Raw genomic sequence first — 26,037 nt, forward strand, 5'->3', positions numbered from 1 at the left:
GCCAGGTAAACTACAGTCAACAGCCAGGTAAACTATAGTCAACAGCCAGGTACCCTCTAGTCAACAGCCAGGTACAGTATAGTCAACAGCCAGGTACCCTCTAGTCAACAGCCAGGTACAGTATAGTCAACAGCCTAGTGCCCTATAGTCAACAGCCAGGTACAGTATAGTCAACAGCCAGGAACACTATAGTCAACAGCCAGGTACACTATAGTCAACAGCCTAGTGCCCTATAGTCAATAGCCAGGTACAGTATAGTCAACAGCCAGGTACCCTCTAGTCAACAGCCAGGTACACTATAGTCAACAGCCAGGTACACTATAGTCAACAGCCTAGTGCCCTATAGTCAATAGCCAGGTACAGTATAGTCAACAGCCAGGTACCCTCTAGTCAACAGCCAGGTACACTATAGTCAATAGCCAGGTACACTATAGTCAACAGCCAGGTACAGTATAGTCAACAGCCAGGTACACTACAGTCAACAGCCAGGTACAGTACAGTCAACAGCCAGGTACAGTATAGTCAACAGCCAGGTACACTATAGTCAACAGCCTAGTGCCCTATAGTCAATAGCCATGTACAGTATAGTCAACAGCCAGGTACCCTCTAGTCAACAGCCAGGTACACTATAGTCAACAGCCAGGTACACTATAGTCAACAGCCTAGTGCCCTATAGTCAATAGCCAGGTACAGTATAGTCAACAGCCAGGTACAGTATAGTCAACAGCCAGGTACAGTATAGTCAACAGCCAGGTACACTACAGTCAACAGCCAGGTACAGTATAGTCAACATCCAGATACCCTCTAGTCAACAGCCAGGTACAGTATAGTCAACAGCCAGGTACAGTATAGTCAACAGCCAGGTAAACTATAGTCAACAGCCAGGTACAGTATAGTCAACAGCCAGGTACACTACAGTCAACAGCCAGGTACACTACAGTCAACAGCCAGGTACCCTCTAGTCAACAGCCAGGTACAGTATAGTCAACAGCCAGGTACAGTATAGTCAACAGCCAGGTACCCTCTAGTCAACAGCCAGGTACCTTCTAGTCAACAGCCAGGTACCCTCTAGTCAACAGCCAGGTACACTATAGTCAACAGCCAGGTAAATTACAGTCAACAGCCAGGTACACTATAGTCAACAGCCAGGTACACTACAGTCAACAGCCAGGTACAGTACAGTCAACAGCCAGGTAAACTATAGTCAACAGCCAGGTAAACTATAGTCAACAGCCAGGTACACTATAGTCAACAGCCAGGTAAACTACAGTCAACAGCCAGGTAAACTACAGTCAACAGCCAGGTAAACTACAGTCAACAGTCAGGTACCCTCTAGTCAACAGCCAGGTTCCATACAGTCAACAGCCAGGTAAACTATAGTCAACAGCCAGGTAAACTATAGTCAGCAGCCAGGTACACTATAGTCAACAGCCAGGTAAACTATAGTCAACAGCCAGGTAAACTACAGTCAACAGCCAGGTAAACTACAGTCAACAGCCAGGTAAACTACAGTCAACAGCCAGGTAAACTATAGTCAACAGCCAGGTACAGTATAGTCAACAGCAAGGTAAACTACAGTCAACAGCCAGGTAAACTATAGTCAACAGCCAGGTACAGTATAGTCAACAGTCAGGTACCCTCTAGTCAACAGCCAGGTTCCATACAGTCAACAGCCAGGTAAACTATAGTCAACAGCCAGGTAAACTATAGTCAGCAGCCAGGTACACTATAGTCAACAGCCAGGTAAACTATAGTCAGCAGCCAGGTACACTATAGTCAGCAGCCAGGTAAATTACAGTCAACAGCCAGGTACATTATAGTCAACAGCCAGGTACACTATATTCAACAGCCAGGTAAACTACAGTCAACAGCCAGGTAAACTACAGTCAACAGCCAGGTAAACTATAGTCAACAGCCAGGTACAGTATAGTCAACAGCCAGGTACCCTCTAGTCAACAGCCAGGTACAGTATAGTCAACAGCCTACTGCCCTATAGTCAACAGCCAGGTACAGTATAGTCAACAGCCAGGAACACTATAGTCAACAGCCTAGTGCCCTATAGTCAATAGCCAGGTACAGTATAGTCAACAGCCAGGTACCCTCTAGTCAACAGCCAGGTACCCTCTAGTCAACAGCCAGGTACAGTATAGTCAACAGCCAGGTACCCTCTAGTCAACAGCCAGGTACACTATAGTCAACAGCCAGGTACACTATAGTCAACAGCCTAGTGCCCTATAGTCAATAGCCAGGTACAGTATAGTCAACAGCCAGGTACCCTCTAGTCAACAGCCAGGTACACTATAGTCAATAGCCAGGTACACTATAGTCAACAGCCAGGTACCCTCTAGTCAACAGCCAGGTACAGTATAGTCAACAGCCAGGTACAGTATAGTCAACAGCCAGGTACAGTATAGTCAACAGCCAGGTACACTACAGTCAACAGCCAGGTACAGTATAGTCAACAGCCAGGTACCCTCTAGTCAACAGCCAGGTACAGTATAGTCAACAGCCAGGTACAGTATAGTCAACAGCCAGGTAAACTATAGTCAACAGCCAGGTACAGTATAGTCAACAGCCAGGTACACTACAGTCAACAGCCAGGTACACTACAGTCAACAGCCAGGTACACTACAGTCAACAGCCAGGTACCCTCTAGTCAACAGCCAGGTACAGTATAGTCAACAGCCAGGTACCCTCTAGTCAACAGCCAGGTACACTATAGTCAACAGCCTAGTACCCTCTAGTCAACAGCCAGGTACAGTATAGTCAACAGCCAGGTACACTATAGTCAACAGCCAGGTACACTACAGTCAACAGCCAGGTACACTATAGTCAACAGCCAGGTAAACTATAGTCAACAGCCAGGTAAATTACAGTCAACAGCCAGGTACAGTATAGTCAACAGCCAGGTACACTATAGTCAACAGCCAGGTACACTATAGTCAACAGCCAGGTACACTATGGTCAACAGCCAGGTACAGTACAGTCAACAGCCAGGTAAACTATAGTCAACAGCCAGGTAAATTACAGTCAACAGCCAGGTACAGTATAGTCAACAGCCAGGTACACTATAGTCAACAGCCAGGTAAACTATAGTCAACAGCCAGGTACACTATAGTCAACAGCCAGGTACACTACAGTCAACAGCCAGGTACAGTACAGTCAACAGCCAGGTAAACTATAGTCAACAGCCAGGTAAACTATAGTCAACAGCCAGGTACACTATAGTCAACAGCCAGGTAAACTACAGTCAACAGCCAGGTACAGTATAGTCAACAGCCAGGTAAATTACAGTCAACAGCCAGGTAAACTACAGTCAACAGCCAGGTAAACTACAGTCAACAGTCAGGTACCCTCTAGTCAACAGCCAGGTTCCATACAGTCAACAGCCAGGTAAACTATAGTCAACAGCCAGGTAAACTATAGTCAGCAGCCAGGTACACTATAGTCAACAGCCAGGTAAACTATAGTCAACAGCCAGGTAAACTATAGTCAACAGCCAGGTAAACTACAGTCAACAGCCAGGTAAACTACAGTCAACAGCCAGGTAAACTACAGTCAACAGCCAGGTAAACTATAGTCAACAGCCAGGTACAGTATAGTCAACAGCCAGGTAAACTACAGTCAACAGCCAGGTAAACTATAGTCAACAGCCAGGTACAGTATAGTCAACAGTCAGGTACCCTCTAGTCAACAGCCAGGTTCCATACAGTCAACAGCCAGGTAAACTATAGTCAACAGCCAGGTAAACTATAGTCAGCAGCCAGGTACACTATAGTCAACAGCCAGGTAAACTATAGTCAGCAGCCAGGTACACTATAGTCAGCAGCCAGGTAAATTACAGTCAACAGCCAGGTACAGTATAGTCAACAGCCAGGTACACTATATTCAACAGCCAGGTAAACTACAGTCAACAGCCAGGTAAACTACAGTCAACAGCCAGGTAAACTATAGTCAACAGCCAGGTACAGTATAGTCAACAGCCAGGTACCCTCTAGTCAACAGCCAGGTACAGTATAGTCAACAGCCTAGTGCCCTATAGTCAACAGCCAGGTACAGTATAGTCAACAGCCAGGAACACTATAGTCAACAGCCAGGTACACTATAGTCAACAGCCTAGTGCCCTATAGTCAATAGCCAGGTACAGTATAGTCAACAGCCAGGTACCCTCTAGTCAACAGCCAGGTACACTATAGTCAACAGCCAGGTACACTATAGTCAACAGCCTAGTGCCCTATAGTCAATAGCCAGGTACAGTATAGTCAACAGCCAGGTACCCTCTAGTCAACAGCCAGGTACACTATAGTCAATAGCCAGGTACACTATAGTCAACAGCCAGGTACCCTCTAGTCAACAGCCAGGTACAGTATAGTCAACAGCCAGGTACTGTATAGTCAACAGCCAGGTACCCTCTAGTCAACAGCCAGGTACAGTATAGTCAACAGCCAGGTACAGTATAGTCAACAGCCAGGTACAGTATAGTCAACAGCCAGGTACACTACAGTCAACAGCCAGGTACAGTATAGTCAACAGCCAGGTACCCTCTAGTCAACAGCCAGGTACAGTATAGTCAACAGCCAGGTACAGTATAGTCAACAGCCAGGTAAACTATAGTCAACAGCCAGGTACAGTATAGTCAACAGCCAGGTACACTACAGTCAACAGCCAGGTACACTACAGTCAACAGCCAGGTACACTACAGTCAACAGCCAGGTACCCTCTAGTCAACAGCCAGGTACAGTATAGTCAACAGCCAGGTACAGTATAGTCAACAGCCAGGTACCCTCTAGTCAACAGCCAGGTACCTTCTAGTCAACAGCCAGGTACCCTCTAGTCAACAGCCAGGTACACTATAGTCAACAGCCAGGTAAATTACAGTCAACAGCCAGGTACAGTATAGTCAACAGCCAGGTACACTATAGTCAACAGCCAGGTACACTATAGTCAACAGCCAGGTAAACTATAGTCAACAGCCAGGTACAGTATAGTCAACAGCCAGGTACCCTATAGTCAACAGCCAGGTACAGTATAGTCAACAGCCAGGTACCCTCTAGTCAACAGCCAGGTACACTATAGTCAACAGCCAGGTAAATTACAGTCAACAACCAGGTACCCTATAGTCAACAGCCAGGTACAGTATAGTCAACAGCCAGGTAAACTATAGTCAACAGCCAGGTAAACTATAGTCAACAACCAGGTACCCTATAGTCAACAGCCAGGTACAGTATAGTCAACAGCCAGGTAAACTATAGTCAACAGCCAGGTAAACGATAGTCAACAGCCAATAGTACAAATGCATAAAGTACATAATAATGATTTAGTAATTATAACAATCAAAGTGCGCATTGCAGACAGATTGTGAAGCTTCGCCATGTTTCAATGAAATGTGCAGCTGTGACACTGTGTTTCTGAAGCAACATCACCGCACAGAACGAGAACTACTGTAAAGCCTTGAGGGACACCGAAACGTACCTAAGATTTGTCACGAGGAATATCCATCCACAGAAGCAAATGTATAATGTTTTTTCCCCCGTAAGACGTCATGTTTTGCCCACTAGGTGGAGCAACCTCTGAGGTTGAAGAAGTGTGTGTTTCAGAAGCTGCTGTCCAAACAACGTAAACGTGCCGTGGTGGCCTGCTTCCGTATGGCACCGCTCTACAACCTCCCCAGGTAAGACGGGCTTCTAGCACACGTACATACTACTCATGACAACTAGAGGTACACTGATGGTGGGGGGGAAAAAATGGGAGTTTTGACTAATGTAGGCCTATGTTGTCTCTGTCAACTAAATAAGATCACTAGCCGGCTACAACCCGATTACTCAACCCTGCACCTTAGAGGCTGCTGACCTATGTACATAGACATGGAATCACTGGCCACTTTAATAATGGAACACTAGTCACTTTAATAATGTTTACATACTGTTTTACTCATCTCATATGTATATACTGTATTCTATTCTACTGTGTTTTAGTCAATGTCACTCCGACGTTGCTCAATCTAATAGTTATATATTTCTTTATTCCATTCTTTTACTTTTAAATTTGTGTGTATTGATGTGAATTGTTAGATACTACTGCACTGTTGGAGCTAGGAACACAAGCATTTTGCTAGACCCTCAATAATATCTGATAAATATGTGTATGTGACCAATACGATTTGATTTGAAGATACGTAGATGAATGTGAGTTTGAGGTGTTTTTAAATCCAAGCTTTTATACAGCCCAACTTTGTAACTGTGTCAACAACTAACCCAGAAAAAAGTCCTCAGTCATCCTTCATGGGGCTATTGTCTCCATCAAATCAAATGTAATGTTCCAGTCCTGTATCTCTGTTATCTCTCAGTGAAGTTGGTGACATGCTATTACTAGTGTATCCTCTCTCTCGCTCTCTCTCTCTCTTTCTTTCTCTCTCTCTCTCTCTCTCTCTCTCGCTCTCTCGCTCTCTCGCTCTCTTTCGCTCGCTCTCTTTCGCGCTCGCTCGCTCTCTTTCGCTCTCGCTCGCTCGCTCTCTTTCGCTCTCTCGCTCTCTTACTCTCACTCGCTCTCTCTCGCTCGCTCTCCTTCGCCCTCTCTCTCTCTCTCTCTCTCTCTCTCTCTCTCTCTCGCCCTCTCTCTCGCTCTCTCTCTCTCTCTCTCTACCTCCCTAACTTTGTTCTTCCTTTCTGTTATTTCTCTCTGTTATACCACCTACAATACCTTTCCCTCAGATACAAAAATAACAATTACTTCCTGAACGGCTATCGGTACGTTTGGCTGGAAAAGGCGTTCGCTGACTCTAATTTTGACCACCTGTTCTCCATGCTAACGGTAATGTGAGACTCCTGGCTGAACGCTAGCCTGAGTGTCAGTCTGTTTCTGCTCTCTTGCCAACTCCTTGTGGAATTGTCATGCCAAACAGACTGGCACCCAGGCTAGGTCGAATGCTTCACCTCTCTCCCCTCCTCCATCTTATTCTCCAGGCTATGGACTGAGCCAACAGTCAACACCACCTACCTACTGCACCTACCACAACCTACCTCCAGTTTACTGCACTGTTGATTCTGATTGGTCAGCCTCAACTTACAGCCAATCAGTGGTCAATCAATGAGCAATCCAGGAATCATTTTGCTTGTTTACATAAAGATCATCATTCTCATTTTGTCTTAGAATCATGGAATGTTTTTTTCTCATGTGATTTAAGTAACATAATGACTGTATTTTTGGAGCTTTAGGTATCATTTATTAACTGAAATAATATTTGAATACAGTGTTCAGTGTTTTTAGATATAATTTTAACCACATCCTCAGACAGTTTCTGTATGCTAATCAAGCCATCAAGGTTGACCAGTCAGAAGGGCCAGTGGCTACCACATCGACCAATCACCACCCTGGAATGCTCTTCCTTCCTGTTTCACCCTCACATCTCTCCCTCCTTCCGCCTCCCCCTTTCCTAAACTTACTTGGACACACCTTAACCTCATTTTCCTCTCCTTCTCCTCCTCTCATCCCTCCTTCCCCAGGCATCGTTCTATTAACCTCTTCGTGTTGGGCTATGTGAGACTATGGATAGAGACAGAGGAGTACTCCTTTGAGGAGAAGCTAGTGCAGGACCTGGCAGTAAGTACTGGGCATGTTGCGGTGGTGTCTGCCACCACCTCAGCCCTAGCCTCAGCCTTGCCCCCTGTGCCCTGTGTTGGCACCGCACCCCCACCAGCCCTCTCCGCCGACTGCCTCTTGAGCACGATGCCCGCCGTCGAGCTTCGGGATCGGGATCGCTTCCCGGTCCGCCTGGGTCTGGGGACCTCGCCTTGGGCCCCCAGACGTTCCCGAGGGCCCCGCGCTCTCTCTAGCTTTGTGGCTCGCTACCGGCAGAGCCTTGACAGACATGACAGGCTCAACCTCAGGAGACTCAGTGGCAGCAATGTCTCCGTCTCCGCAGCAAAGCACGTGGCTAGAAAAACAGGCTATGGCATGGGCTATGTCACTACTACTACTACTGTGGTAAGAGAGGCGCGGCTAAAGCCCTCAATAGGTGTTAGCTGTTTGATGTCCGACTTCGACCCCACCAACTAGATGTTGTACAGTATGGTCTCTGCTGTAACTGTAAGTCTGTAGTGACGTGGTCAAGTGGAGTGTGAAGTGACGTCTTCGGTAGCATGCTCGCCCACATCTCCGTCCCGATTCATACAGTATTGTGACGGGTGTTAAAATTCATTGATCTCACTGAACAAATCAGAATATACACTTGTAAGGAAGTAACCATATTTACACAGTACTGCAACATGTCATAAAACATGTCAGAGGAAGAATGTACAAGAGTAGACGACGTAACACATTCATCATCATCGTCATCATCATCATCATCGTCGTCCACACACTGTATTTAGTAGTGCTGCATCTGTTGGACCATAGTAGCCTGCATGCGTTTCACTACTGGGTCCTGTTCAGTAGGGAAACAACGTTTTGAAACAGGGAGCAACTACCTGAACCAATAATAACGCAGCTTTTTGTTTTCTGTCGTAAATGTTTTGCTACGGTGTGCCCTACTAAACAATACCCTGGTCAATTCCCCTGACAATGCAACCCCCCCCCCCCCCCCCCCACCCCACCCCACCCTGGTAACACTGTGCAACAAAGTGGGACTTGAAAGGGGTGTGGTTAAAATGGAGGCGGGAGAGGGAGCAAGCCTGCTACAGCTGTATTAGAATAAATCCCACAATGAAAATAAATATTCTATCACATTGGGCAGCACAATTGATTCTGAGTTCGGGCTTATAATGTTTATATGTGAAAACAATTTCTAAGGTGCGTACTTTCAGATTTTACGAACTCACTTGCTTGTTTAAATCCCTTGCGCTGCTCACCCGTTTTGAAGTCCACAATGTAGAGGCGAGGGGACGGACTGAGAGATCAGCCAATTAAAACCAGCGGTTGTTTCGTCCTCTCCTGCCATAGACTTCCTGTCAAGTCCCGTTCTGAGGTGCTGTGAAACCAGAAGGTTCGACTCACAGAGAGAGCCGGCTGGTGGGCGAGATTAGCCAGCAGGGTGTAGTCTCTAGTGGAAAGGCCAGGTGAAGAACAGAGATAACCTCTGTCTTTAGCCAGCAGGGTGTAGTCTCTAGTGGAAAGGCCAGGTGAAGAACAGAGATAACTTCTGTCTTTAGCCAGCAGGGTGTAGTCTCTAGTGGAAAGGCCAGGTGAAGAACAGAGATAACCTCTGTCTTTATCCAGCAGGGTGTAGTCTCTAGTGGAAAGGCCAGGTGAAGAACAGAGATAACCTCTGTCTTTATCCAGCAGGGTGTAGTCTCTAGTGGAAAGGCCAGGTGAAGAACAGAGATAACTTCTGTCTTTAGCCAGCAGGGTGTAGTCTCTAGTGGAAAGGCCAGGTGAGGAACAGAGATAACCTCTGTCTTTAGCCAGCAGGGTGTAGTCTCTAGTGGAAAGGCCAGGTGAAGAACAGAGAACTTCTGTCTTTAGCCAGCAGGGTGTAGTCTCTAGTGGAAAGGCCAGGTGAAGAACAGAGATAACTTCTGTCTCTTGTGGGTCGTCTGTGTAGAAAACTCCGATGAAGATCGTGGAGGAGGAAGAAGAGGAGGAGGTTGAGATTAAGCCAGACCCTCTTCATCAGCTTATCCTTCACTTCAGCCACAACGCCCTCACAGAGAGAAGGTATGAGAGATAAATTAGTGTTTTATCCAACCAATCTTACTTAAATAGATAATAATTGTGTGATCTTAACTTATTTGTGTTATTTATCTCTACTGACTTGATACAAGACATGATAATGATTGGATAATTTGTTATTCTCAACAGTTTCTTGGAAGAAGATCCGCTGTATATTGCGTATGCAGACATGATGGCAAAGGTACGCAACTGAGAATTTGAGCACACTTTGGCTGCATTTACATAGGCAGCCCAGTTCTGATCTTTTGCCCAATTATTGATAAAAGATCTGATCTGATTGGTCAAAAGGCCAATTAGTGGCAAAATATCAGAATTGGGCTGCCTGTGTAAACACGCACTTTCATAATCAGACTGGGTTTATATACAATTAATACACCGTTGTCATAACTCTAACATGTCCTCCTCTATCTCCTCAGAGTTGTGCAGAGGATGAAGAGGAGGAAGAGGAGGAAGAGGGGAAAGAGAAGACATTTGAGGTTTGAATCTGCCTTTGTTGCGCCTCACTAACCACAAGGCTTAAAGCCGTAGATACCTTTAATAGCCTGTGGCTATAGGCTGGATAGATATCTGACTCCTGGATGCAACTGATAACTTGCCATGATTACTGTGTCACCTAACAAAGACAAGCATTGTCACTGTAGACATGCTCACTGAAACTTCAGCCATGTAAAAATCCTCAAACCAGAGGCACGCCTACACTCCATAACAGTACATCTTGGGCTAGGCCTAGCCTACCTTACAGGTCACTTCCCGTTGAACGCGGAACGAAGGAGAGCACGGTTTGTTGTTTTGGAAAGTTTGTTGTTTTAAAAGTACATTGGAAAGTTTCTTAGTAGCTAGCTAACTTTTTAGTTTGGCTGGTAACATCAACAGTGCTGGCTGTACTACAGAAACACCGCTAACCAAACAACAGTGCTAGGTGGCTGTACTACAGAAACACCGGTCGCCGTTGTGGGAAAGACGCATTGTTAAAAACGTTTGTAAACAACTAACAGTAAAGAGCCAACGTGGATACTAAGGAGATCCTGAGGGAAGTCGACGAGTAAAAACAGCTTTATGCAATGGAGGAACAACATACTCCATCATGGAAAGATCCGGCTACCTCATAAAATAACTCTAACCCGACAAAAAAAGAAAGACAGATTCATCTACAGACACGGACGATTTACTTACCGTTGAAGTAGAGGCTAGTGCTCTGGCTGGAATCCATGTAACACTGAAAATGTTGTGTGAGGAGGTAGCAGGGCTGAGGGTGAGTTTGGAGTGAAATTCGTTCGCTCCAAAGAGAAAAGAAGGCACTCACAGCCAAGGTAAAAATCCACGGTTCCAACATGGATTGTCTACTCAGGGAAAACAGGGTGATGAGGGAGTCGCTACTAGACGTACAAAGCCGTAGCGTGAAAATCTAATATTTTCTGTGATTTCTGCGGACGCATCCAACAATCCAGAGGGCGCGATCAGAGAAGTCAAGCAATCCGCATTGAAACTTCCACTAGACTGTAAAAAAGGTGACTTTCCACCGAGTACACAGACTTGGAGCTCGGAGCGACAAGACCAAGGGTCCCCGACCAATCAGCACGACCAACAAAAGGAGCTGATCAGAAGCAGGGGAAGGGAGCTTAAAGGGACCAAATTCGGTCTGAATGACCAATTTCCACGAGAGATAAACGAACGTCGCAAGAGGCTGTATCCTGTACAGAGGCAACAAAGGGAGAAGGGTAAGCGTGCCTTTCTCATTGTGGACAAACTCTTTATAGATGGACAGCTATTCTGAGACAGCTCCATAACACCATGGCTGTACTCAATTCTTCAGGGACTTCAGGTTACGAAAAAAAGAAAGTATGGGAACTGTAAAAATATCTGAACACTATGAAGTGGATATGAACACACAGGTACTCAATTACATGCTCACTTACACATACGGACTTATACATATACATACACACCTGATCTCGCTCTTGTTTTCTCTTTTCTTTTCTCTTCTCTTCTTTACCTTTCTCCTCTCTCTCTATTGTCCAGAACTGTTCTATAATTGAATATGTTTCTTGTTTGTCTATATTTTCTATGTCTTTGTCTACATGTTTATATACGTTTACAACAAGCAAGGGGAAGATATCAGAATAGGAACATTGGGGAATAATAACATATTGTACGGGATACATTTGTACTGTAGTGAAGCCGTCTCTATAGTATTGCAAGGTCTCTTTCATAATCATGTCAAACGTCAATTGCTATGGAAATGCTGGGATGTGTTTTTTCAATGATGCTAAAGGTAAATATGATGCCACTATGATGGTGATACGATATGGATTACAATTATCATCATGAATATTAAGGATATACACACTACATGTTACACACATACACACTCAATCATGCACATTGTGGTTATTATTTGTTTGGACATCACAAATTATAGTCTTACTCTTATACAGACATCGTACACACTCTCACTAAATCACATCCAATATCATACACATCAACCTACTCAGATTTACTACACACATAATATCTTGTCTCAATTTTCTAACATTTGTGGCATTGGCTCACAGGCAAGGGAATGAAAGAAATATTGCTTGAATTCTAAATATCAGACATTTGAAAGCTCTAATTTTGACCGCCATAATACCTCTCATGGCAGTAACTTTACAAACACTAATTATGGTCAATTTAGACTGAGAATAGTATCTAGTTATGGTAAGGGCTGAAATAATTATAGCCAGTTATAATTGTAACGGTTTAGCAGAGTATTTAAAATAAAGAAGATCAGTCTTTACGTGGCTAAAAGAAAAGGAATATAACATATACTGTTTACAGGAAACTCACTACATCCTTCGATGATGTTGCGTGGAAAAAGGAATGTGGTGGCGAAATAATTTTCTGTCATGGACAAAGGAACTTAAAAGGTGTGATATTTAATGAACAAAAATGTTGATCTGAATGTGCAAATAGTCAGGATTGATTTGCAAGGAAGGTGGATCATTTTGAATATGAAAGTGGACGTAAGAAAGTAGATGACAAAAAAGCAGCTTCTGGTTAAAGAGACAATAGAAATGTAGAAATGGTAGTCTGTCAGGTACTCAGTAGGAAGGTCTGATTTCTCTATTATTAAAACAAGACCCAGATGGAAAATACAAAGACAAAGTCTATCTAAAAAACATTGAAGTGTGAGGCCCCTCACACTTCAATGCTGTGGCAAAAATACTAGCAAAATGCATAGCACTCAGAATTAAAAGGGTTTTACCAGGTATTGTTCATCCTGATCAGACAGGTTTTTTACATGGACGATACATTGGCGATAATATACAACAACTTCTAGAAATAATAGAACATCATGAAACATCTAAGAAGCCAGGCCTGGTATTTATAGCAGATTTTGAAAAGGCCTTTGATAAATTAAGACTGGATTTTATTCATAAATGCCTGGATTTTTGGAATTTCTGTGATTCTCTTATGGGTAAAAGTAATGTATAGCAACTCTAGGTGTGAAATAGTAAATTAGCGGCCACTTCTCAGAGTTTTGAATTTTCAAGAGTAGTTAAACAAGGGTGTCCGCTGTCACCATATCTATTCGTTATGGCCATCGAAATGCTAGCTATTAAAATCAGATTCAATAACAACATTAGAGGATTAGAAATCCAAGGCTTAAAAACGAAGGTGTCCATGTATGCCGATGACTCAAGTTCTATATTAAGTCCGCAAGCTAGATCCCTGCAATGTCTCATTGAAGATTTAGATAACTTTTCTGGGCTATCTCGTCTTAAGCCTAATTATGATGTACAATATTTTTTTTAAAGTCTACAATATAATGTATTGTTTCTTTAAAAAATACGACTTTTACATTGCCCTGCAGTTTACCTATAAAATGGGCTGATGGTGAAGGAGACATACTTGGTATTCATATCACAAAAGATATATATGAGCTCTCCACAACGAATTTTAATAGAAAACTTGTAAGAATATCCTGCAATCATGGAGAGGTACATACCTATCTATTTATGGAAAAATTGCCCTGACTTGGAGACAAGTGGGAGTGGAGGTGCTGTGTGGGAGATAGAATGATGATAAAAGTATAAAAAATGAAGTCAAAATAAAACATAATAAAAAGTATGTTTGAATGACACCGAGGAGCAGTGTTTTCACAGCTAATACCGGTTTGCCTGAGGCTGATGCCGTGCAGGTGTTTGTACATATTCATATACACACACTCCCATTCAAATGCACACATACACGGACACACATGTAAATGTCAGACATGCACTCAAACAGATACAGTTGGCCTTGCTGTTATGATTTTAGTTGTCCTTGATGTCCTTTGTTTTTTGCATTGTTGTTTTCTGTTTTCCTTTTTCTTTTTTCTATTTAGTTCATTTTCTTAGTTGTTGGTGCATTGGGGGGTTCTTGGGGGTTGGTTGAGTGACAGCTCCTGAGGAACTGTGGGGGGACCTTGGAGGGTTCGGGTCCCCATTTTTGACCATGTGAGAAATTTGTCGACGTGCCCTTGACCAGGGCATTGACCCTGGATGCTTCTGTGTGTCGCTCTGAATGGGAATCTGTTGGATGACTGGTATGGTGTAGTTGTTGAGCGGCTTCACTGCAAGTATATTGTATGTTTCGGATATGTATAAAAATTCAAATTTAAAAAATCCTCAAAACATGTATTTCTTTTTATATTTGTTGACGATGTAAAGTGTTTTACATCACACAGGCATCTCCTTTGCAGATTATGTATTTCTCCCCTCAGGATGATAGATCAATTTAAGAACGTTTAGTCGTTTTTTTGAATCAATGTGTGTGTGTTTGGGCCCACAGGAGAAGGAGATGGAGAAGCAGAAGATCTTGTACCAGCAGGCCAGACTCCACGCCCGCGGGGCTGCTGAGATGGTGCTACAGATGATCAGCGCCAGTAAAGGTGAGGATCATCATCTTTAGCTGCAGTACAGATGAAGCCAAATGGCCTTCAAACTAACAATTCTGTTCTCCTCTCTGTCCCCAGGTCGACTAGGTCCTATGGTGACCTGCACCCTCAAACTGGGCATCTCCATCCTCAACGGAGGTAACGTGCTGGTCCAACAGGTTAGTCTACATCACATTATTACAGGTGTATTACTGTGTATGTTTGACACAAAATTACCACAGATTTATTCCATCGTCATCATGTCTTGCCAAGACTTTCTGTGACTTTCTGTTCTGTTTTTTTGGCAGAAAATGCTGGATTACCTGAAAGAGAAAAGAGACGCAGGCTTTTTCAAGAGTTTGTCAGGCCTCATGCAGTCCTGCAGGTAACCGTGACTACGCCACCCAAATAACCCAGAGTACAGACCTCGTCTCAGAACTGCCTGGGAATGATGATAGCCTTCTGATCAACTTCTGATAAATCAATGTATTGTAACTTATGGATAAGCATGTTGGTTATACCCAATGACATTATACATTGACCTTCATAGTCCTATCGCCACTGTTTATGTCAATCTTATTAATTATCCCTGTTCTGATGTGTTTCTCTTTGACCATGTATCTTATCTCCGTACCCTCCACAGTGTCCTGGACTTGAATGCCTTTGAGAGACAGAACAAAGCGGAAGGTTTGGGGATGGTGACAGATGAAGGATCCAGTAAGTTTAGCGACAGGATGGCTTTAATAAGTAGTTCAATATTTGAGTGTAGCTTCCTTTTTCCCTTCAGCAGTAGGTGAGCTGTCTCGCTATCTAATTGACACTTGCAGTAGCTTTACTCCAAACCTTTCCTTTCCTTAGTTGTCCCCAAGCCTAGTCTAGGTAGTGCCAAGTTTTCAGTGTTCGATTTCAGCTTATTTATTTTTTTCTCAGCAACAGGTCAAAGAGATGTCTGCTATCTTAGCTGATGTCTTGACTCTTTAGGAATCAACACACACCTTTCACTCACTGCTCAGCAAGAAGCCAACATCCTTCCATATGCCTCATGCTGGACCGTGACATTGGCCTAATGCTGGACCCTGACATTGGCCTAATGCTGGACCGTGACATTGGCCTAATGCTGGACCGTGACATTGGCCTAATGCTGGACCGTGACATTGGCCTAATGCTGGACCGTGACATTGGGCCTAATGCTGGACCGTGACATTGGGCCTAATGCTGGACCGTGACATTAGGCCTAATGCTGGACCGTGACATTGGGCCTAATGCTGGACCGTGACATTGGGCCTAATGCTGGACCGTGACATTGGCCTAATGCTGGACCGTGACATTGGGCCTAATGCTGGACCGTGACATTGGGCCTAATGCTGGACCGTGACATTGGGCCTAATGCTGGAACGTGACATTGGGCCTAATGCTGGACCGTGACATTGGGCCTAATGCTGGACCGTGACATTGGCCTAATGCTGGACCGTGACATTGGGCCTAATGCTGGACCGTGACATTGGGCCTAATGCTGGACCGTAACATTGGCCTAATGCTGGACCGTGACATTGGCCTAATGCTGGACCGTGACATTGGGCCTAATGCTGGACCGTGACATTGGCCTAATGCTGGACCGTGACATTGGCTTAATGCTGGACCGTGACATTGGCTTATCTCTCTCTCTCTCGCTCTGTTGTTTTATATGTTGGTGTCAAATTATCTTCTGAATGAATGGCCCTAGCTAATAGAAAACTAACATAAAATTGCATTCGAACCTTGTAATGCGATTTTTGTTTTTGTTGCATCCGTTTCTTACTGCTTGTTCTACAGTAGTGGTAGAGCATGGTTTCCCAAACTGGGTCCTGGGGCCCCCCCTGTTCAGGAATCTAAGATGTTCAGTAGTTTCATCAGGTTTAGGAATCTAAGATGTTCAGTAATCTAAGATGTTCAGGAATCGAAGATGTTCAGGAATCTAAGATGTTCAGTAGTTTCATCAGGTTTAGGAATCTAAGATGTTCAGGAATCTAAGATGTTCAGGAATCTAAGATGTTCAGGAATCTAAGATGTTCAGGAATCTAAGATGTTCAGGAATCTAAGATGTTCAGTAGTTTCATCAGGTTTAGGAATCTAAGATGTTCAGTAGTTTCATCAGGTTTAGGAATCTAAGATGTTCAGTAGTTTCATCAGGTTTAGGAATCTAAGATGTTCAGTAGTTTCATCAGGTTTAGGAATCTAAGATGTTCAGTAGTTTCATCAGGTTTAGGAATCTAAGATGTTCAGTTTGTGTGTGTAAGTACAGTAGTTATCAGTGTATATGAAAACATCTACACTTTTTATGTTGTCTGGTTCTGATTCGCTACCAGTAGGATACAACTAAAAGCTTTCCAAGATATATTTTTACTCCTAATTTGAGAGCAGGGGTTTCCTCCGTCCTGAAGTAGGGCTAAGACATCGTGCAGCATTTTATAACAATGACGGCCTATCAGGGAACAGTGGGTTAACAAGGTGGGTTAACCTCCTCGCTCAGGGGCAGAACAACAGATTTTTACCTTGTCAGCTTTGGGATTCGATCCAGCAAACTTTTGGTTACTGGCCCAACGCTCCAACCACTAGGCTACCTGCTCTAACCACTACGCTACCTGCTCTAACAACTAGGCTACCTGCTCTAACCACCAGGCTACCTGCTCTAACCACCAGGCTACCTGCTCTAACCACTAGGCTACCTGCTCTAACCACTAGGCTACCTGCTCTAACCACTACGCTACCTGCTCTAACCACCAGGCTACCTGCTCTAACCACCAGGCTACCTGCTCTAACCACTAGGCTACCTGCACTAACCACTAGGCTACCTGCACTAACCACTAGGCTACCTGCACTAACCACTAGGCTACCTGCTCTAACCACTAGGCCACCTGCTCTAACCACTAGGCTACCTGCTCTAACCACTAGGCCACCTGCTCTAACCACTAGGCTACATGCCGCCCCAGCATTAACTAGATACAAGCCTCTTCTGTCACATCTGCATTACAACACACACACACACACACACACACACACACACACACACACACACACACACACACACACACACACTTTCTCCTAACGCACTTTCCCCTAACACATCCTTCAGTTTTCCAGTTGTATAGTTCTGATAGTATATAGGATGTTATTGTCGTTAACCTAAGTACACACACACACTAATTATCAGCACACCTTAAAAACCATCCCTTTAACAGGGTGCCCTTGTCTCCTCACCTATAATGAGGTTAAAAACCATCCCTTTAACAGGGTGCCCTTGTCTCCTCACCTATAATGAGGTTAAATACCATCCCTTTAACAGGGTGCCCTTGTCTCCTCACCTATAATGAGGTTAAAACCATCCCTTTAACAGGGTGCCCTTGTCTCCTCACCTATAATGAGGTTAAAAACCTTCCCTTTAACAGGGTCCCCTTGTCTCCTCACCTATAATGAGGTTAAAAACCATCCCTTTAACAGGGTGCCCTTGTCTCCTCACCTATAATGAGGTTAAAAACCATCCCTTTAACAGGGTGCCCTTGTCTCCTCACCTATAATGAGGTTAAAAACCTTCCCTTTAACAGGGTGCCCTTGTCTCCTCACCTATAATGAGGTTAAATACCATCCCTTTAACAGGGTGCCCTTGTCTCCTCACCTATAATGAGGTTAAAAACCATCCCTTTAACAGGGTGCCCTTGTCTCCTCACCTATAATGAGGTTAAAAACCATCCCTTTAACAGGGTGCCCTTGTCTCCTCACCTATAATGAGGTTAAAAACCTTCCCTTTAACAGGGTGCCCTTGTCTCCTCACCTATAATGAGGTTAAAAACCATCCCTTTAACAGGGTGCCCTTGTCTCCTCACCTATAATGAGGTTAAAAACCTTCCCTTTAACAGGGTGCCCTTGTCTTCTCACCTATAATGAGGTTAAAAACCTTCCCTTTAACAGGGTGCCCTTGTCTCCTCACCTATAATGAGGTTTTTACATGTTCTTTTCCTTCTTCTTTTTGAAATTCAAAATGTCTTCTCTTGCTTACATCTGCTTTGTCCTCTCCTTCATTAAAACTCATCGATGGCAGTCAACAGTGAGCGGGGTAAATAGACTATTCAGACCGCCATGCTAACATCTTCAATTCCGTCACCATATTGTAGTCCCTCTCTCACCTTCACCTCCCTGCCTCATTTGACCCCTACATGACCAGGAAGCATTAACCTAATGCTCTGGTGTGCAGGGAGGTCCATTCATACATGTGCATGTGTTGAATGGAGACATAAAACTACAGGTTTACTTTGTTAACTCTTGTTAACAGTGGTAGTTGTTATCTTTTTCTTTATGCTATTCTACATCACTAATCTATATTCTACTAATGATACTCCTATAAGTCTTATCAATATTTTTCCAAAGGTTTAACCTATGATTTATAGACTTGTCCACAGCTGAAGCAAAGCTTTGATGTGCTTTGGACTTGGGGCCTATTTCACAAAGCTGGTTTCATGTTTAACTTTCACATCGATGATATAGCTGCTTCAGAAATGGAATTCAGTTCTTCACACATTTGTCAAGTACTATGGAATGGAATCGCTTGCTGATTCTAATTCTAGTGTTCCACCTTTCTGTTCTGATTCTTTAAGAAAAAACATTCCCTGCCATGTGTTGTCTTGTTCTAAGACTATAGGGTAAATGTGAAAGTTATCTGGCTAAACCCCAGCTTCCTGAAATGTCCTGGTGTTTCACCATATTCATTTCAATTGTAATTAATTTCAGAGCATTTTTCAAAAATTAGCACTTTGGATGCAGCTGTTATCTAAAGTCCCTGGACTTCCAAACGTGTCCAAACAAACGTTTTTTGGTGAACAACACAGACTCTGTATCTGTGCTTGCCACCTGCCTGTCTAAGAGTGATGGGTGCCGAGTGAGCAAGGGCACGATCCTAACTTGACATCCACGAGCCTAACTCAGACTTTCGCCTATATCATGTAAAATCTAGTTGCTCGCCGATCTCAAGGTAGGATTCCGCCATTGTTTTTCTTGTTGTTCTGGAGAGCAGTCTTCACCTACTTCTGTCCCCTTCCCAAGGTTCCAAAGTTCTGACGAATGATGACTTTACCAAAGATCTCTTCCGGTTTTTGCAACTGCTCTGTGAGGGGCACAACGGGGGTGAGAACTTTTATAAATGGCTATTAAAACAAATATGAATATTTTTGGGGGGGTATCAATTTGGACCAGTTGTCAAAAAAAATGAATCACAAAATGATCTGATCGCTCTTTCGTTTAGGTGGTGAAAGTACCATTTCCATGTTAGCTAACTTAACCATAACTCATGATAGGTTGCTCACAACCAGGCTCCTACACTCCACATGATCCCAATTGTCCTATTAACCACATTATCCCAATTATCCCATTAACCACATTATCCCAAAATCTACATTTGTTCTTCACAGATTTCCAAAACTTCCTGAGAACACAAACAGGAAACACGTTGACAGTCAACATTATCATCAGCACAGTGGACTACCTGCTACGCCTTCAGGTGATACACACTCACACACATTCAGCTATTTTGTCTCCCTAAACCACAAACACACACACACACACACACACACACACACACACACACACACACACACACACACACACACACACACACACACACATTCAGGTATTTTGTCTCTCTAAACCACAAACACACACACACACACACACACACACACACACACAAACACACACACACACATTCACGTATTTTGTCTCTCTAAACCACAAACAGACATTTGGGTATTTTGTCGTCACAACATAATCCATATTTATAAACACACATTGTGAAATTTTGTCCTTGTAACCCCCCCCCCCCCCCCCCACACACACACACACTACCACTCACTAAAAAGGAGAATGTGACATGTTTTCACCAACACACTGACATAGTAAAATCCTTCTCTGTAGGAATCTATCAGTGACTTCTACTGGTATTATTCTGGGAAAGACATTATCGACGAGGCAGGGCAGGTCAACTTCTCCAAAGCCTTAGCTGTCGCGAAGCAGATCTTCAACTCACTCACTGAGTACATCCAGGTAAGACCTGTCCCTTGTGATTGGGTTTCTACATTTAGCCCATATTTACGTCCCAAACGGGATACTTTTTATTTTATGATACTTACTGACATGTTTTTTATTAGTGTGATCTTTATAAATATTCACTCTATTTCTGTGTCCTTTTCTGTATTTGATTCTTGTCTTCTTCTTTCCCTCATTCCCCTTTCTCCCACCTTCCTCTCTCCCCCCTCATTCCCCCTTGCTCTCCCCTTCCTCTCTTTTTCCCTCCCTCTCCCCCATCCTCCCACCTTTCTCTCTTCTTCCCTCCCTCCCTCCCTCCCTCTCCCTCTCCCCCCTCCTCCCACCTTCCTCTCTCCCCATCTGCACGTCCCAGGGCCCATGTATTGGGAACCAGCAGAGTCTGGCCCACAGCAGACTGTGGGATGCAGTGGTGGGATTCCTGCATGTGTTTGCCAACATGCAGATGAAGCTGTCCCAGGTAACTAGGTGTCCTCAGTGCTGCACCAACCATTCTAGTAAAGTGAGTAAAATAAAACAGCAAATTACTGGCCCAGTCCAGCGTCCTGCGAGCTACCCTGCTACCCTGGAGTTGCCGTCAGTGTCTATCTATAGGCAGCAGTGTCCCTCTGCTTCCTGTCAGTCAACGCTCACTGTCGTCTCCATCGCCTCTCCAATCAGACACTGATCTTATAAAAAATCACTCACATTTCAATAGACTATTCAAGGGATGTACTTGTATATCAAGCTGCCTCTCACTACAGAAACGGGAGATGGGTTCCTGCCCTGGAGGCCGTTGGAGCTCAAGGCTTACTTACTACTACACTTAAATAGCCTCAAAGAGTATAGGATTCACCCACACAGGACCGCACCAAACATCCTCAACATCAACAAGCAGGTCATTAGATGCAAAGCAATTTTTCCCCAGTTGATTTCTGTAAATGAGAATATGTTCTCATTCAACTTGTCTGGTAAAGGTTTTAAGGTTTACTTATCTGGTAAATTAAGGTTTAAATTCACCTGGTAAATTTTAATTAAATAAAAAGGTATGTATTGATGCCTATATCCTGCAATAAAAGGGGCGTTTCAGCAGGAGCTTTAACCCCAATAACCATGAACACAGTTACACAGTCAACATTACATTTACATTTACATTTAAGTCATTTAGCAGACACTCTTATCCAGAGCGACTTACAAATTGGTGCATTCACCTTATGATATCCAGTGGAACAACCACTTTACAATAGTGCAACCATTTAAAGACATTACAATGTAAAGGAGTTTATTAACCACCACTTGTCTACTGTCTTTGACTACTGTTCTCAGACCATTGTGACACTGTTTAGAACTGTCCACGTCTCAGTGATATGGTCTGTTGTAAAAAATCTAGTCTAATATATATCCTAGGTTCTTCTGGCTTGTAGTGATAGTTGCGCTCAATAGTATATTTAGTTTTTTGTTCTGTCGTCCAGAGGAATGCGAATGCTGTCTTCCTAGATTAGGCCTGTAAAATCTCTCTAACATTTGATCATGAAATTCATCTGTGTTGATTTTTTTAGATTTTTTTTTTGGTTGTGCACGGCAACTTTGTATTGTACGCATTATTGACATAAAAAAATATATATAATGAAAAATGCTTTATAAATACATTGTATTATGAATGATTCATTTATGTTATTATTAAGTACTAATAAATACAAATGAATAAATAGTGATTCGTACTAATAAATGAATGGCAGTACAGTGTTAATGCAGTTCTTCTGACGGTCGGTGCTCCTTTAGGACTCGTGTCAGATTGAGCTGCTCAAGGAGTTGATGGATCTTCAGCAGGACATGGTGGTGATGATGCTGTCACTGCTCGAGGGTAAGAACCTACTACAGATTCACTCTAATAGGACTTTATCTAAGACGTTGTAGGTATCGGTCACCACACAATTATTTGTTTGAACGTATATATTTACACCATATAGTCAATAATTTACACATCGCAGTAATGGTGCATACTGTAGGTATCCACATAATACAAGTTATATTCTTAACCCCATTCCTTTACTTAGATGTGTGTGTATTGGGTATAGGTTGTGAAATTGTTAGATATCACTTGTTAGATACTGCTGCACTGTCGGAACTAGAAGCACAAGCATTTCTCTACACTCGCGTTAACCTCTGCTAACCATGTGTATGTAACCAATAAAATGTGATTTGATTGTGTGAATATGAACAAGGAAGAAAGTAAGAGTAAGTTTGTAAGTAAAGTAAGTAAGAATGTAAAGTAAGTAAGAATGTAAAGTAAGTAAGAATGTAAAGTAAGTTAGAATGTAAAGTAAGTAAGAATGTAAAGTAAAGTTAGTAAGAATGTAAAGTAAAGTAAGTAAGAATGTAAAGTAAGTAAGAATGTAAAGTAAAGTAAGAATGTAAAGTAAAGTTAGTAAGAATGTAAAGTAAAGTAAGAATGTAAAGTAAAGTAAGAATGTAAAGTAAAGTTAGTAAGAATGTAAAGTAAAGTTAGTAAGAATGTAAAGTAAAGTTAGTAAGAATGTAAAGTAAAGTAAGAATGTAAAGTAAAGTTAGTAAGAATGTAAAGTTAGTAAGAATGTAAATTAAAGTAAGTAAGAATGTAAAGTAAAGTAAGAATGTAAATTAAAGTAAGTAAGAATGTAAATATGACATGACATTGATTCCCAGTCTTATGTGATGTCTCCTAGGCAACGTAGTGAATGGAACAATAGGAAAGCAGATGGTGGACACTCTGGTGGAGTCCTCCAGCAACGTAGAGATGATCCTCAAGTTCTTCGACATGTTCCTCAAGATCAAGGACCTGACCACGTCTGACAACTTCAGGGAGTACGACCCCGAGAACAAGGGGGTGATCTCCAAGAAAGATTTCCAGAAGTCCATGGAGAACCAGAAGCAGTACACCCAGTCGGAGATCGAGTTCCTGCTCTCCTGCGCAGAGGCCGACGAGAACGACATGTTCAACTACGAGGAGTTTGTGGAGCGGTTCCACGAGCCGGCCAAAGACATCGGCTTCAACGTAGCCGTGCTGCTCACCAACCTCTCTGAACACATGCCTCACGATCCCCGTCTGGCCACCTTCCTGGAACCGGCCGAGAGCGTGCTGAACTACTTCGAACCGTACCTGGGCCGCATCGAGATCATGGGCGGAGGGAAGCGCATCGAGAGGGTCTATTTTGAGATCAGCGAGTCCAGTCGTACACAATGGGAGAAGCCACAGGTCAAAGAGTCCAAGAGACAGTTCATCTTTGACGTGGTCAACGAGGGGGGAGAAAGCGAGAAGATGGAGATGTTTGTGAACTTCTGCGAGGATACAATCTTTGAGATGCAGCTTGCGTCTCAGATCTCGGAGCCCGACGTGGTGGAGCGCCCGGAAGAGGAAGAGGAGGAGGTGCACAACTTGTTAGAAGAGCTTGCAGAGGAAGAGGAGAATAGCGAGCTGGAGGCTTCCTCGGCTTTCACCATGGCCTGCATCTCCGCCAAGAAGAAGATCTCCAACTTCAGACAGATGCTGACCTTCAAGATCCTCAAGAAGCAGTACAAAAAGTCCAAGAAGCTGAGCTTGAAGGAGATGACCGTTGGGTTCTTCTCCTTCTTCTGGACGCTCTTTACAGGGTTCTTCAAGGGGATCTACAGCCTCATCTTCGGATTCTTCCACCTCATCTGGTCATCCATGTTCGGAGGCGGGCTCGTCGAAGGTGGGATCTTTTTTTTAATCTTCTTTGAATTATTAATCTCTTTCATTGCCTATTTCGTTTTTTTTCCCTATTTCACGTTATTGTTTTTTGGCTACTCATAAGTGTGTTGCGATGTTTTTAAATGCACTTTATATAAAGTTTGATTTGATTTGAAGGAGCAAAGAACATGAAGGTGACAGACATCTTGGGTAACATGCCCGACCCCACCCAGTTTGGTATCCACGGCGATGTGTTGGAGATGGAGAAGGCCGAGGTTGGTGATTCGGTGTCGGGCGGGACAGACCAGGCCATCAAACCGTCGGACAAGGCAGAGCAGGACATCTTAATGCAGATGATTAATCCCACACCAAAGAAAGGGGAAGGTTTAAAACATGTAGATCCTGGACTGGGAGACGTCTCTGAGACTCCTGAGACCACCGCCACTGTGGAGAAGAAGGTGAGCAATCTATATCTGTTAAACCTTAAAAATAAATAAAAATAAGAAATTAAATACATTGGCTTGATTAGCTTATAACACTTTAGACAACAGGAAGATATCATATACAATGTTGATTTTCGATGGCTTCTGTATAGCCTACTAGTTCTCAGTAGGCCTAGGCTTGTTTCACATGGATGATGTCACTAATAATTATCCCTCTAACTGTCTGGTGTCTGTCTCATGTAGAAGACTGATCCTCTCTATCCTTCTGTTGTCTCATGTAGAAGACTGATCCTCTCTATCCTTCTGTTGTCTCATGTAGAAGACTGAATCTCTCTAACCGTCTGTTGTCTGTCTCATGTAGAAGGCTGTTAAAGAAACTAAAGAGTCGGAACCAGAGAAAGCAGAGTGAGTAGTCTATACATTTATTTATCTCTGTCTGTGTGTATGTTTACTTCAGCTATGTAACATGAAAGGCATGTTAAAATCAACTTGATTTAAAGTGTATTTAAAACATAAATTCAAATCCTGTGCTCGGTTGCTCGCATCTTGACAGTTTATTTTAAATAAGAGTTTGATCTTAATGGATATTTTTTTCTTAAAATTAAAATAATGGAATGAAACGAAAGACTGTGTTGTGTTGTGTTGTGTTAGGGTTTCAGCTCTCTAAGAGTTGTCAGAGCTATGTGCTGGTGTCAGATCGATAACAGATCGGCGGCCATCTTGTGTTCTCACAGCACAGAGAAGAAGGAGAAGGAAGACAAGGCCAAGGAGGAGGAGCCTAAAGAGGAAGTGGCTCATGATAAGCCCGCCCCCAAGTCCAGAAACGGCCAATCAAAGGATGCTCCTACTTCCTTCTTTGCCAGCTTCTTTGCAGGGCTGGAGATCTACCAGGCCAAGATGCTGGTGATACATCAGACATTGTGCTTGTTCAAAATCGACTACATTTACGCATATTGAGCGCAGGAAATCTCTCCAGAAATAGTTTTTCTGCCTGCCACCTGCTGTCAACAGTGACCTTCCACTATTGTCTTCATTGCAGTCACGCTCACCTCAGAAGACTGCTTTAAATGATCATGACTAAATGTATTATCATGACTAAATGTCTAACTTTCATTGTTCCATGTGTTTGCAGAACACGCTGGCTCGCAACTTCTACAACATGCGTTTCCTGGCTCTGTTTGTGGCGTTTGCCATCAACTTCATTCTACTGTTCTACAGGGTAATTTATTATGACCTTTAATGTTTTCTTGCTCTCTTTTCTACAAGATGCAAATAATTATATTCGTTGATGG

General features: G+C 43.3%; 1 protein-coding gene across 3 annotated transcripts in view; it reads left to right on the plus strand.

The window, feature by feature from the left end:
- Window positions 1–26,037, plus strand: part of LOC129817767 (ryanodine receptor 3-like) — a 295,018-nt gene that overhangs the window by 255,726 nt on the left and 13,255 nt on the right. For 2 of the 3 annotated variants that reach the window (XM_055873310.1, XM_055873311.1), the window contains 20 exons: window positions 5,559–5,671; window positions 7,503–7,599; window positions 9,539–9,651; window positions 9,796–9,847; window positions 10,083–10,142; window positions 14,479–14,578; window positions 14,663–14,742; window positions 14,872–14,948; window positions 15,207–15,280; window positions 18,639–18,653; window positions 19,637–19,717; window positions 20,002–20,090; window positions 20,504–20,632; window positions 20,988–21,092; window positions 22,394–22,475; window positions 23,317–24,324; window positions 24,480–24,760; window positions 25,107–25,150; window positions 25,480–25,648; window positions 25,878–25,964. In XM_055873310.1, the coding sequence (XP_055729285.1) occupies window positions 5,559–5,671; window positions 7,503–7,599; window positions 9,539–9,651; window positions 9,796–9,847; window positions 10,083–10,142; window positions 14,479–14,578; window positions 14,663–14,742; window positions 14,872–14,948; window positions 15,207–15,280; window positions 18,639–18,653; window positions 19,637–19,717; window positions 20,002–20,090; window positions 20,504–20,632; window positions 20,988–21,092; window positions 22,394–22,475; window positions 23,317–24,324; window positions 24,480–24,760; window positions 25,107–25,150; window positions 25,480–25,648; window positions 25,878–25,964 (2,856 nt within the window). The remainder of the gene's footprint in view (window positions 1–5,558; window positions 5,672–7,502; window positions 7,600–9,538; window positions 9,652–9,795; window positions 9,848–10,082; window positions 10,143–14,478; window positions 14,579–14,662; window positions 14,743–14,871; window positions 14,949–15,206; window positions 15,281–18,638; window positions 18,654–19,636; window positions 19,718–20,001; window positions 20,091–20,503; window positions 20,633–20,987; window positions 21,093–22,393; window positions 22,476–23,316; window positions 24,325–24,479; window positions 24,761–25,106; window positions 25,151–25,479; window positions 25,649–25,877; window positions 25,965–26,037) is intronic. The other variant, XM_055873312.1, reaches the window with a different exon arrangement.

The sequence above is a fragment of the Salvelinus fontinalis genome, chromosome 20 (assembly GCF_029448725.1).
Source record: "Salvelinus fontinalis isolate EN_2023a chromosome 20, ASM2944872v1, whole genome shotgun sequence".
Classification (NCBI taxonomy): Eukaryota; Metazoa; Chordata; class Actinopteri; order Salmoniformes; family Salmonidae; genus Salvelinus; species Salvelinus fontinalis.